The following is a 13,582-nucleotide window of genomic DNA, read 5'->3' on the forward strand; positions in this document are numbered from 1 at the left end:
CACCGCTGCATCAGTTACATTTTTTCAAGGGTGGCGTGGTGTGATTTGCTGCCACAGATGTAGATGTTTAGTACTATAATAAAGGCTATGATGTTGTTGCAGAACAACTGGGCTGAATGTGCTTTTAGTGAATCCTGGATTTCATCGCCAGTCCTGTCTTCTATCCTCGGATCACTGTAAAATTTTACATCGCCCAGAGTGATGGGCAATTAAGAAATTCAATAAATAAAAAAATAAACAAACAAACATGGGTATATTCTGTTGCTGTCATTACTGTGGACAGTATCCGATGTTGCCTGTGTACACGCGGGACCCAGTGCTAGCACATTGGGGAGCTAGCAGTTCTTAAAGCAACTGGAAACAAGCATGTCTGCTCATTTCCGAGGCTGCTTTAGGAAATGCTAACTTTCCAGTGCTCTAGCAGTAGGTCCCACTGGCACAATAGAAGGAGCAGGAACACAGTGACAGTATTAGATACTGCCCTGTATTTGCAGAAATGCCAAAATGCGCTAGCTGATCAGGAGATGTGTATTTACAAACTCTTACAGGCTCACGTTTTGGGGTATTGTACCCGGTATAGTCATTAGTGCTTGAGTTGAAACAATATTAACAGTGAACGGCAAGTTTTACGGTTTTACAGATGTGTGTAGTGTGTATTGAGATTTAAATATATGTCAAGTTAAACTGCTACCAACGTTCATTTGTTTCAGAATCCATTTTCAAACTTGTGTATAAAGCGGGTTTAAAGCAGGCCTACACAACATATAATCCACAATTACAGTTGCTGTGATAGCCATAAATTTAATTCTAACAAGTAGCTTCCACCAATAAGAAACGGTAGTTCTTTGCCCTTAAGGAGCGGGGAGTCCTGAAACATTTCCCCTATTAAGCCAGTAAAGTCGGCTGCCAGACCAGCCTCTTTCGCTGAGTCATTAATCCCGCCACTCCTCCCACTCTTTGGATTGATTGACCGAGTGTGAGCCAGCCGCATAATTTTTTTTCCCCCCTACGTATGTACCTTAAAAGAAAACTGGTCTCCACTTGGCAGTGTCTGGTTCCCTCCCACTGTGTTCAGCCAGAAATGAAGCCCCATGTTGGGGTGGCAGCAAGACACAGCTTGCTTAAAAGGGAATTGGAAAAACCTAGGACTGAATTTTGGGGTTAAGGATTTTGTGTTCTTGTGTAGTTGCAAAAGAGGTGAGAACAGCTTTATTTTTAAAACAGGAAGTGCAGGGACTTGGACACCAAAAATTTCATCTCCACCCAGCCTTGTTTCATGGCATTACTTAATGCAGGTGTATAGAACCTGAATATTGTATAATGGAGAGATTTTGCTTGAATTCTGCAAGAGCTATTTATTGGCATCATGATAATTTTCAGCAGAATTTTAAATATCAGAGCTGAACCAGTCTGAGCATCTTCCATTTTGTATACTGAAATTTGATCAGGTTTATAGCCCTTAATTGTTTTTCTGAATCATTTGAGCTGCTTTACTGTGGCTTGAAGAACTTAGAGTAACCTATATTGGGTGTGGGGAGAGTTAGTAGAAAAGCATTTCCTAATATTTCAGCCTTCCTCAAACTGGTGCCCTCCAGATGTCTTGGACTACAACTCCCAGCATTTCTGGCCATTCACCATGCTGGCGGGGGGCGATGGGAGCTGAAGGCTCTTCACAGTCATGGTGGAAGCAAGACAGACTATAACAAGAGATCAGTCCTTCTCTGTGGCAACACCCAAATTATGGAACAACGTGCTCAATGATCCCTTCCACTGGCTGGCAAATACTTTTTTTTTATCCAAGCAGGCCTTTGCCTTGCTGGGGAGATAATCTGAAGTACTATCTTTTTTTAATGTGTTGTACCTGCCTCCATTGTACTGTATTGTACTGTATTTTATTTGATATTGTTGTCTTGTGGTGATTTTATTATTTTAATTGTTAGCTTCTCTAAGTGACGCATAAGCATTAGAAGGGCAGGGTAATATATGGTCCTTTTTAAAGATACTATGAGGTTGCAAATTGCTTCTTGTTTTCCGCATTTAATTTCAAACTTTCATCTCAAATTCTAATCTTTCTAGAACAGATACCATAATGTTAGTTTTCCTAGATATGTAACATATTTTCATGGGCTGAGGAAAACAAGATCTCTTCCAACGAGGCTAGGGGGCCTTAAAAAAGAAAAGAAAAATTCAGTTTATAAACTTCCTAAATATTAGTGTGGCTGTGGAGAACTAGTTTTCATACAATAGGAACAGTTCATTATACACTAATTATTGGACATAAAAATAATTTTTAAGTAAATGAATAAAAAAGGGTCTCTGCTTTTTGTCCCTGACAACTATATAGTTGACATTAATCCACTTTCTTTTTAGTTGAAGCAACCTTTAATTAGGTCTCAGTTTGCTTGCACCTACAAAGACGACCAAATGACTGAGGCAAAGGGTCAGCACTTCAGCGCAGTCCAGGTCCCAACATGTATACAACCAGTACCAAAAAAGATGGCAACTATGCATCCCAAAGACAAGGCAACTGCAGGTAAACTAAAGCAGTAATGAACCACTCAAAGTGTCTTTGCTCTCCCTCCCCCATCCCTTTATGTGCTTTACTTTACACACAAAATCTGGTTTTCCATTTCGTTGTCCGTTCGCCCAGCTTTCCGAGATCCTTTCTGGACCTCTTTGCAGTTCACTTGGATTTTCACTCTCCTGAATAATTTGATGTCATTCACAAACTTGGCCACTTCACTGCTTGTTCCTGACTCATTACAGGCCATTTGTGAACTAGTTTTGATTCTTTTGGACCTCTCAGTACCATTGACCATGGTATCCTTCTGGATAAGCCTTCTGGGCTGGGTGTTGGAGGTACTTCGTTATGGTGCTTCTACTCATATTTGTATGGCCAATTCCAGAAAGTGGTACTGGAGGATTATTGCTCTGTCCCTTAACAGTTATGCTAAAGAGTTCCATAGGACTTTTTATTTTATTTCCCATGCTGTTCACTGTCTACATGAAATTACTGGAGGAGGTTATCCAGAGATGTGGGCTGAGGTGTCACCAATATGTGGATGACATCCAGCTCTATTGCTCCTTTTCATCAAATCCAGGTGAGGCAGTAGGCTGTTCTGAATCTACCGGGTGCAGTAGTGGACTAGATGAGGGCTAATAAACGGAGACTCAATCTAGACAAGATGGAGGTACGTGAACACCTCATCTCCCCAGCTGAGTGGTGTTCAACTGTTCTGGAGGGGGTTTATAGTATGGGGGGTGATCTTGGATCCAGCATTGTCACTGGAGGCACAGGTGGTCTCAGTGGTGCAGAGCACCTTTTATGAGCTTAGACTGATATACCAACGACGACCCTATCTGGACAGAGACAGACTAGCTATAGTTATCCATACTTTGGTAACTTCTCATTTGGTTTACTGCTTTGAGTTATATGTGGGGATACCTTTGAAAACAGTTCAGAAACTTCAGCTGTTCCAAAATACGGGAGCAAGATCGTTAACAGGGACTGGCCGATATTTATTTATTTTTAAAAAATGATTAAATGCCTAATAAAATAAATGTCTCTAGGCATTTTACAGTAATAAAACAATATTAATTTGTAATACAAGATGATCATATTGTACCAGTGCTTTGGGATCTGCACTGGCTTCCAGTCTGTTTCTGGGTCCAATTCAAAGTGCTTGTACTAATATTCAAAACCCTAAGCTGTTTGGGGCCAGGTTACCTGAAGAATTGTCGCTTCCCATATATTCCTGCCTCGACCTTAAGATCGTCTTCAGATGTCCTTCACTGGGTGCCCCTACCAAATGAGATGAGGAGAAGGCCTTTTCAGTTGTGGTGCCCCGATTATGGATTGCCCACCCCAGAGAGGCTCACCTGGCACCTATGTTGTGGTGTTTTCAGTGCTTTTATTCTCCCAGTCCTTGTAGTTCTTCGGTTTTAAACATTGTATTTGTGTGTTTAGACCTTTGCACTGCTGCTGGCTTTTATTTTGTTTTGTTTTTTTAGAGGTTTTATTATTGTGTTGTTGTATTTTATGGTTTTATGTTATGTTTTGTGAGCCACTTTGGCTATTGGGCAGTATAGAAATGTAATTAATAATAATAGTTAAATTCAATACAGATACTTGGGAGACCTCACTGCTTGCTTCCCTCCATCATTTAATACCCCCCCCCCTTTTGTATTATCATGTATCTACGCCATGAAATATTCAGGCCCTCAAAACCTCTTAGGCACCACCGATGTTTAAAATAGCATTGCTTTTAAGTTCTGTTTATTGCTATCTTAGGACTATGCTTTTTCTATGTTCATTTTACAAGTGAGTAGTTGAAACATCATTGGGTGTGGATTGGCAAGGGCAATCATGGATACAGTTTGTAGCAGTTCCTGTGTTCGCAACAGTTAGTCCATGAAAGCTTATGCCATAATAAGTTCACTAGTCTTTAAGGTGCCACAAGAGTCTTCATTATTTTTAGTGTGATCTTAATAATTGATGCTACAATATCTATGGTCACCAGTTCTACCTTTTGCATTTGTCCACTCAGATGGATTTCTGTGTGCAGTTGGCCTTCCATAAAATTCTATGCTCTAAATGTTCTCAAAAACATATTTAAGTTGCATATATGTTTTAAGGTCTCCTATCTATTGCCATACCAAATAGAGAGGCTAGGGCAAATAGTTAATTTAATGTCCTTACGCAGATCAACAAATGTTTGCATTGTTCTGAATATATTTACTTTTTTATCCCTGCGCTCTGGCCTCTCTGTATGTCCATTTCTTGGAGTGATTGCTGAAGTGTTTCCCAAACAATGGCTAAGATCCTATATGACATTTAGTTTTCATTATATTGGCTCCATTAAATTGGATTCTGTTAACTTGTTTTCCAAGAAAACAATCTCTCTTTAAAAAATGATGTGCACTTGAGTAACTAGCAAACCAGAAAATTAATTCAAAGAATATATACACCGCTCCTTTCCCTTAATAAAAAAAAGAAAAAAAAAGTCTTGTTCTCTTAACCAACAGAATGCCTACATTCACGTCTTGAAAGTGCTGCACTTAGAACTCGTTCTGGAAACGTTCATCAGAATGGAAGTAAAAGTAAAGAAATAGGAAAATTAAGCTGCCAGCCAAGAAACAAGAGCTCAAAGAGGAAGCAGGTGGACAGGACGAGTGAAAATGTCATATGCACTAATGAAAATGAATCACTTCAGCACATACACAGTAAGAGACCTAAGACTGCAATGGCATGCCAGAATAGTTTGGAGAGCAAAATAAAGGGAGCCAGAAAATGCAACAAGGCAATAGCCAAAAATAAGCTGATTGCTGGTCAAGCAAAGCTAACTCAATTCTTTAGGTTATAAATGTTCCTCTTGCAATGCTTATGCAGGCTTCAGTGTCTTTGTATGTATTTAAAGAAAAATGTATCCGCTACATTAAGATCTCCTTTGTGATTATGAATATTATGCAATGATATATATTCGGACAAATGGACCAACAAGTTTTGCAGAATGCTCAGTTTTAATAATGCACTGTAATCTTTACATTTATTTGATCATGAGATGATGTAATGACATACAAATAAATATTTAGAATCTATACAAACACACAGCAGCACAAACCACAACTACATCTTCAATGAATCATCAAGTGGTTTTATCTTTTCCAAGTGATGTACTTCAGCAGTGTTTTAGACTTGCCAACAAGGTCGGTAGACTCTTCCCAGCATGCACCTGAGCACTGAAGAAAACACCCAAGAAGTTTTGATTTATCAGATGTTTTCACTAGCTAACATAATACTTGTATAAATTGGGTTTACAACCTTCACTAACATTACCTTCCTTAAAATATTTGGGTCAGTTTTTCTAACAAGCATGTTTTAGAAATAGCTTCAGCCTAAGTTATTTGTCTCAACAGTTATTACCTTAATATGCTGAAATAATCCAGCTGTATTACTTGTTTGAAATAACCTGAAAATTACACTTACTGTCAAAATCTCTTCTTCCAATAGGTAATTTAGCTGAGTTTTCATCATCTCCAGTCTCTCTCCTTTCTTGTAGTGATTCAATACTTTCAACTTCAGCATCAGCTGGAAAAGCCATAGGTCCCTCCAGTGCAAAATAAGGAAGCTGCTTAATACCCACATTCAGTGGCTGACTATGGCTTATGACATGGTGTTTAGAACCTATATTCTATATTTCAAAGGAAAGGTTAATTTAGATGTAAAGAGAACATTATAATAGCCAGAATCCAAAATGCAATGGGTACAACCTCACCTGATGAGCCATTTCCAAAACACAGACCTGATTCATACAACATGACAGCCCACCATGATTTAATTTACCTGCGGGGGCTGTCGCATCATGCCAGGTGTCTTTGGGTGCCCAGCTTGCTGTGGCTTGCTGTATCATGTGAACCTAGGCAGCAGGGGTTGTTTGAGGGTTAGAGAATCCACAAATAACCCATGACTTGTTTTAGGGTTATTTGAGGGTTGTCTAACACACAAATAACCCCTGCTGCCTGGGTGCACATGGCAACCCACAGGAGTGTCTTTGGGTCTGCAGTTCGGAAACTATTGCCTTGTAGGTAGGTCCATGATTTAAGGTTTTGCAGGGTAAGGCATATCCTAACTCACATTCCACAGATATTAATGTATCAAGACTATATCCTTATTTTCCTGGCCCTAAATTGAAGCGTTAAGGATATTGTTAAGAGCAAAACCAGAAGTTAAAAAACTAAAATATAGCAAAGTTTAAAAGCACAGTAAGGCTTAAAATGGATTAGGCTTAAGTATTTAAGGTTGGAAATCGTCGATAGTATATTAGCATTTTGAAATGTACTTTAAAAAGAAAACGTACTGTTTGCCTGAATTTGGAAAAATAGCCACCAAGTCTTATCTCACATTTAAACTACACATTGGTATACATTTATTGGCAAATAAACTGTTGCAATGTTTTGTTACAATTCTATTACCTCTTAAAACAACAGTGGTGTCTGTGTTTTAACATGATAGCAAAAAGAAGAAACTCACAGAGAACTTTGGGGCTCCATCTTCTTCATCCAGAAAACTGCTGTCCTCTATTTTATAATGCTCCAGAGAAGATGCAGGTTGTGACTTTTCAGTTTTCCCCCCATTCTGTATTACTTTTCCAAGACTGAATGTACTTAGCAGCATGTCATCTTCTGCTTTTCGCATAGACTTTGAAACAGAAAGTAAGAAACCTTGAGAAAAAAGAGAGAAAATTAATAGTAATGGATAAGATGAGATATACATTCTCTGATGCTTTAACATTTGCATGGAAGTGAATAATGTTCAAATATTATTTGAGAGAGACTTCCTTGAAAGCAGTGTTTGTTCACAAAAAAACTTATCTTTATATAGCTTGCAGAATGAATAGAACCCACTTCAGTGGCTTCTGCATTCTTCTGATAGACATTAGTTAAGAGAGTGACCTTTTGTATACTATTACATTTCTTTTGTTTAAACTATAGGTGATGGACTTAGTATAATCTTGAAATACTTCGGATTATCACATATCAAACATCACTGGGCATTGCAAATCACAGCTCCTTCCTTTTTCTAAATAGACCTTCACTTCCACTTCAGACAATTTCAGAAAAGTAATTTGCACATGAGTGGAAGAAAGGAGGCGAAATATCTTTATCTGTACTTTAAAAAAGAATGAAGAGGGGGAAAATCCCTTTGAGGAAAACTTGAAAGTAATTGACATTTTGGTTTAGAAAAAAAAGTTGGCTAAACAAAGTGGACATTGTGGAGTTTTATCAAATTGAATGGTGCAGAAAAAGTAGATAGATATTTTCCCCTTCCCTCATATTACTAGAGCCACCCACTGGATTTTATTTTCAGTAAATTCAGGACAGACTAAAGTAAATACTTCATATAAGCTGTAACTAAGTTACAGAATGTTATTACCACAGGATGTAGTGATGGCCACTACATTTATTTATTAAAAGTATTTATAAATCGCTTTTCTGCCAACCAGGGCCCTCAAAGCAATGTATAATAAAATCGCAACAACATAAGCTTAGATGCCTTAAAAAAGGGTTATAGATGTTAATTGGGGATAGGACTGTTCATGTCAGTTAGCTCCAGTAGCTAAACAGAGCTTGATGTACAAAGGATTATTAGATTCTGGGGATGAAAACAGGGTGCAATTATGCTCCTACTTTTGAGCTTCCAGAATCATCCACTGTTGAAACAGTCCTGGACTAGATGGACCATTCTCTGATCCAGCATGGCAAGTCCTCTGATATCTTCCCAGACTGGAAGGCATACTACCATTTTGGGCTATTTTCTTTAAATATGGAGATGAAATTAGACTCCAGAGTGGCTCTCTAAACCTTCATTAGGATTAGTGTCCAGAATGTTTTCTGAGGATGATATTCCATGGCAGGATCCCTGCAGTCCCTGATAGGAGAATGAGATGACTGCTTTAGGTTTAGAGCATCATGCCTATTGATGAATTAGCACTCAAGCAGGCAAGTAGTGATCATTCCAGTACAAAAGGAGTAGGGTGGGGATTACAAGGCTGAAAACTTGGGGGGAAATGTCTTCCTGTGAGAACTGATCAAAGAAAGCAGTGGGGCATGGTTGATGTCTCCTACAAAGTAGTTACCCTTTCTACCATCCCTACCCCCAAACATGTAAACATGGGCAATGCACTTAAGTCAACACCTAGAATATTGTGCCCTCACTGTAAGATGTGACTCTTTGCTTACCCAGGTCTTCCGTAATGAGGCAAAGCAGCCTTTGATTCATTATTGTGTCTTCGTAGCTCCACACCTGGATTCTATATCTACACAAACCAACACAACATTCTAGAGCTCTAGCCAGGGACTGGTGCTCAACAGGCCCCCTCCCCTTACAAGGAGATCTCTGTCCATCCGTGTTTGTCAGCTGAGCACCTTCCCACTCTTTGTTTTCTAATTGCTATGTTAGTAGAAAGTTAGGAAACTTTCTTGTGAGCTTTAGGCTCTTCCTTTTCCTTACAGATGGAGTACTTCCAGACTGCCTTGCCCCCCGCCCGTTAGTTCGTGGCGTGATTGGGCAGTGTCCCTTTTTTGTTGATGTCAGGGTTTTTTGTTTGTATGTTCCATGCACCTATGGCACACTGAGTATCTTCTAAAAAGTTGCCAGAGTTGTGTTGTGTGTGGGTGGGGGGGATACACCCAATCGGCATAACCATTTGTCTTGGAGAAGACTCCTGCTTGAGTTGCATAAAATTCTACAAACAGAAATGTTATAACTGCTGCTTTTTGCCCAGAGCTGCTTTGTGGCCTCCAACAGCTTTTCTCACAATTCCAGCCTAGCCCATAGACCCCCCACCCCCTGGGCTGTAAATGTGGAAAAGGCCACTTATTCCATCATGTGTTTCTACTGTTCAGAGCACCATTAAACATTTGTGGGTTGTTTCTTCCCTTCCTTTGGCTTCTGCACCTATTCTGGCCTCAGTGCAAGATTGGCTTAGTGCAAGTTCGTAAGGATTCTTCCAAAATTCTATAGGGACAGAAGCTGCCGTGTATGATTACCTACTCTAGGAGAGTTCAGAGCACTGGGATCCTGTTGATTCTGCTGGACCTCTTGGTGCCTTAAACTATGGCATTCTTCTAAACCACCTTTCTGGATAGGCGGGGGGGGGGGGAGGAGAAGATGACTGCATTATGGTGGCTCTCTTTCCTAAAGGGCACTTTCAGATCAGGGGGCAAATATCCTATTTTTCCACAAGGTTCAATTCTGTTTCCCATCTTTTTCAGCATTTATATGAAACTATTGGATGAGCTGGTGGGGCTTGTGGAATGAGGCATCATGAATATAAATATTATGAACTGCCCAAAGGGTGCTTTGGCTATTGGGTTGTATAGAAATGTAATTAAATAAATAAACTTTATACATACTAGACTCCTTGCATTTAGTGTTTTTCTTTGTTTGTATTTTTGCTCTTTGATGTTGATATAAGATGACCTAACTATTGTATTCAGATGTTTTAACTATCCCTACCCCCAGTAAGGCTCCAACTGGAGAAAAATAGCTTGGGGGAGTATTTGTGAGGGATAATTCATAGGCACTGATTATCTGCTACAAATGCCCTGCCCCACCCTCCTCCATTTCTGTTACCTCAGCCAACATGAGTTTGGGAAGTGATTTTTACTGAGGCAGTGCATAGTACTGCCTGTAAGGTCCTCCTCATAAAAATTCTGGCCACAGGCCTGAGAGTAATGAAAACTTAATGTAGGCAAAATAGTACTGTAGGGGCCATCCAACTAAAGGGACCAGCAGTAGCATAACTGGGGTATGGATAGTGACTGCCATTTATGAGCCTGCATATTAGTTCTGCCAGGTAATGGGCCAAATCAAAGCTGAAGGTAGCTAGGCCTAATAACTGGGCCTAGGGTGGCCACTTATGAATTGTTAAAAAATAAGATAGTGATTTGTATTGTATACATATGCCAATTTCTATGTATAGACGCAAATTTAGAAATATAATGAAAAAAATGCGGTACATCTCGGCATAGTGTGGAGGACTGTGACCAGGTGACCTGTGTGCCTCCCTGTTCAGCTTGGTGTCTAGGTGCTAACTATTGATGGGAAACCTTAGGGTGGCCACATGTCCTCTACGAAGCTCTGCCAGTGGACTGGCCTCTGTTGTGGAGGCATCCTCTGTTTGAAGGACTGTCCATGCCAAGCACAGTTTTAAAATGAAGAGCAATTGGAAGGAAGAGCTGGGCCTTGAAGCTGCCCATCAACAGCACCTGGACAGCAGACTGAGTTTGCATACAGGTCACTTGGCCACAGTCTTCCACACTATGCTGAGATGTACTGGATTTGTATTTAAATTATAATAATGTCTAAATTTGCATCTATACATATAAATTAGTATGTACAAATTGATGTCCTCTTTTTTGTTATGCATGCACTCTTTTCTGGCAATTCACAAGTGGCTAACATAGCAACCATTCTCACAGTTCATTTTCTTTAAATAGAGGACACCTTCAAATAGAGCGTGGCCCTTGGGTTGCTCTTCAAACAGAAGACTGTCCTTTGTAAAAGAGGACACCTGGCCACTGTGTGAGCCAGCATATCAGTTCAAGTAATGGGCCAAACCAAAGCTTAGGGTAGCTAGGCCCAATAACAGTCTCCATCCAAGGGGCTGAGAAGAAAAAATGATGGACACACTAGAGGGCAGCAGAAGCGGATCAAAAAACCACAAATGTCAGGCATAAGTCAGCAGGTGAGCACAGAGTGTCCCTGCCAATTGCTAGAGGTGTGGCTGGGGTTAGTCAAACAGTCTGGTTAGAGGGAATAGAGCCTTCAGCTAGCACAGTTCCATAAGCCTCAGCAGCTCTGCTTGGTAGTATAATTAACTACAGAAGCCCATAGTGGTAGTTCAAGATGCACTCCAGGCTGACATTTTATTTGGACTTGGGAAAACTACTTAGACATGGCCAAAATAGCTGAATTTAAAACTGTCATTATGCAGGGAAAAGAAAATGGAATTTTTTTTGTCCTGTAACATGAAAAAAATACCATGAAATAGAGCCAAAAGTGAGTTTTATAACAACATAGTGCAGGGAAAATTTTCTAAACTAATAGTATTTGCAGATGCAGGGTTGTTCTTATATGATTGCGCTGCCAAGCACACTGAAAGGTATGTGGAAGGGAGGGGGCGACGATGAAATATCGTTTTTAATACTGTAAAGTTGGAAAGACAGATTTCATTGTATTCAGATTTCTAATCTATACTTCCCACAGGGTCAAGTAGTAATAATTAAAGTGTGTATGTTTTTTTTTTAAAAACCAAATAGCTAAACTGAGGGGCCCAAAACTATTATCTGCTTGTGCACAAATAGATTGTTACAAGGAAAAACCTCCAAAATGCAATGCACAACTATTACAATTATCATGTCTCAAAAAGCAACAGTCAACCATTAAGCATGTTTCGCTGAACTGAATTAGATACAACTGCGGCAGATCTGGATGTTTACACCTGGGTCTACCACAATCATGAAAGTGGGTGGGGGCTCTGATATATGGAACAAAAGGGGTGCATGGCTGAGGGGTTGCTGAACTTTTGTCCCTCTCGTGGCTTATCTCCCTGCAGCTGGAACCAAAAAATAAACAAAACAGAGCAGAGGAAAAACATTCTTCAAAGTCGGCTTTTGTAGAAGAACCAACAGAAGAGAAAGGTCTTGGTATGCCTCCAGAAGCATAAGAAAGAGAGGCTCATACAGGCTTCCTGTGGGAGGACACTCCTGAGTTTCTTTGTCATGAGTGGCTAGCAGATGCTGGGAATTGTAGTTCAACACTTCTGGAGAGCACTATGTTGGGGTAGGCTGCCATAGGCAGAGAAGTAGCACCAAATTTCAGTTTCTGGCAGCCCCTGTAGGGGTTGATCCTTCCATGCAGACCGGACCAAAGCCCATGTATTCTTCACTCCTTTTGCGAAAGAGGCCAGGATCTAGCAGGTGACTTGCTGGAAGCTGTATAGCGGCCAGGTCAATATTAGTACCTGACTACTTCTGGCAACTGCTGGGGTCCCAGCACTCTAGCAGGACCCCCTGCTGACATTGGCCCTGGGTCTCCTGCTCTGGGCAGCTACGTCTGGGAGTAGCTTTTCCTTTTCATTACCTAAAATGCCCAAGAGTGATATTATGTTGAGAGCACTGTGAGAGATTAAAATGGTGGGTGGCTCACAGCTGCCCTGGCACAGATCACAATGCTGCTGCAAGTAGGTAATACTATACCAATATAGGAGGGCCCCTACCAAATGGACATTTTGTCATGGTCCCACTTCAGAGTTGCCCAAAGATGCTGCATGATGATGCTAGATCTGATTTATATATTGCTTTTCTGTTCCTCCTTAATAGAATCATAGAACAGTAAGGGGCCTACAAGGCCATTGAGTCCAACCCTCAGAATCCTGCCTTGAGGATTAATAGAATCCTCAAGGCAGCTTACAACCATTGTAAAAAAACAACAACCAACACAACATAAATACAAATCAAATAGCGGCAGTAATAAATCAGCAAACTGATAAGTTCTATCATAAGGCCCCAATAAATTGTGTGTGTAAATAATGTGTTCATCTACTGTTTGAAAGCAGAGAATTGGATCTTCCGGAGCAGAGAAGTCCAAAGCTTGTGCACCACCACTATAAAGACCCTATCCTCAGGGCCGGCCCTACCATTAGGCAAAATGAAGCGCTTGCCTCAGGCAGCAGATGCTGTGGGCCAGGAAATGACAATGAGGTGTTGAAGGACAGAGCTATGTGTGTTACTCAGCCTGCCCTGTGTCCCCTAAGCTTGGTTTATTTATTTAAAATATTTTTTGGCCGCCTTTCAAGACAGAAGCCCTCCCAAGGCAGCTTACAACAATAAAATGAGGGTTGCTGTCCTCAGGAGTGATGAAGGGCACTATCGATTGCTAGTGTAAAATACCACTGAGAGTCTGGTCCAGTTGGCTTTTGTAGATTGAATGGGGGGAGAGTGCATCTTGTCATTTGCTTCAAGCAGCAAAATATCTTGAGCCAACCTTGCCTATCCTGTGTGCCAGCCAGTCAGACTT

At 40.5% G+C, this 13,582-nt stretch overlaps 2 protein-coding genes across 3 annotated transcripts in view; one reads left to right on the forward strand and one right to left on the reverse strand.

Moving 5' to 3' along the window:
* PARPBP (PARP1 binding protein) overlaps positions 1–6,977 on the forward strand; it is a 39,516-nt gene extending 32,539 nt beyond the window's left edge. For both annotated transcript variants that reach the window (XM_084809596.1, XM_084809595.1), the window contains exons 10-11: positions 2,371–2,533; positions 5,026–6,977. In XM_084809596.1, the coding sequence (XP_084665722.1) occupies positions 2,371–2,533; positions 5,026–5,363 (501 nt within the window). In that variant the 3' untranslated portion in view covers positions 5,364–6,977. The remainder of the gene's footprint in view (positions 1–2,370; positions 2,534–5,025) is intronic.
* PMCH (pro-melanin concentrating hormone) lies at positions 5,690–7,297 on the reverse strand. Its single transcript, XM_084809604.1, has 3 exons — positions 7,031–7,297; positions 5,987–6,191; positions 5,690–5,739 (listed from the first exon to the last, which is right to left on the reverse strand). The coding sequence occupies exons 1-3, from the start codon at positions 7,295–7,297 to the stop codon at positions 5,690–5,692; spliced, it is 522 nt and encodes a 173-aa protein (XP_084665730.1).
* Positions 7,298–13,582: the final 6,285 nt, after the last annotated feature.

Source organism: Heloderma suspectum, chromosome 7, assembly GCF_057233095.1.
Source record: "Heloderma suspectum isolate Gila_16-S chromosome 7, 16-S_ref, whole genome shotgun sequence".
NCBI lineage: Eukaryota > Metazoa > Chordata > Lepidosauria > Squamata > Helodermatidae > Heloderma > Heloderma suspectum.

Bases quoted from the DNA above. Each gene is read 5' to 3' on its own strand.
- PMCH (XM_084809604.1), bottom strand. From the start codon at position 7,297: ATGCAAATGTTAAAGCATCAGAGAATGTATATCTCATCTTATCCATTA. The intron at 6,192-7,030 runs GTGAGTTTCTTC...TTTGAAATATAG, and splicing joins ATGGAGCCCCAAAGTTCTCT to AATATAGGTTCTAAACACCA. The intron at 5,740-5,986 runs GTAAGTGTAATT...TGTTTTCTTCAG, and splicing joins TGGAAGAAGAGATTTTGACA to TGCTCAGGTGCATGCTGGGA.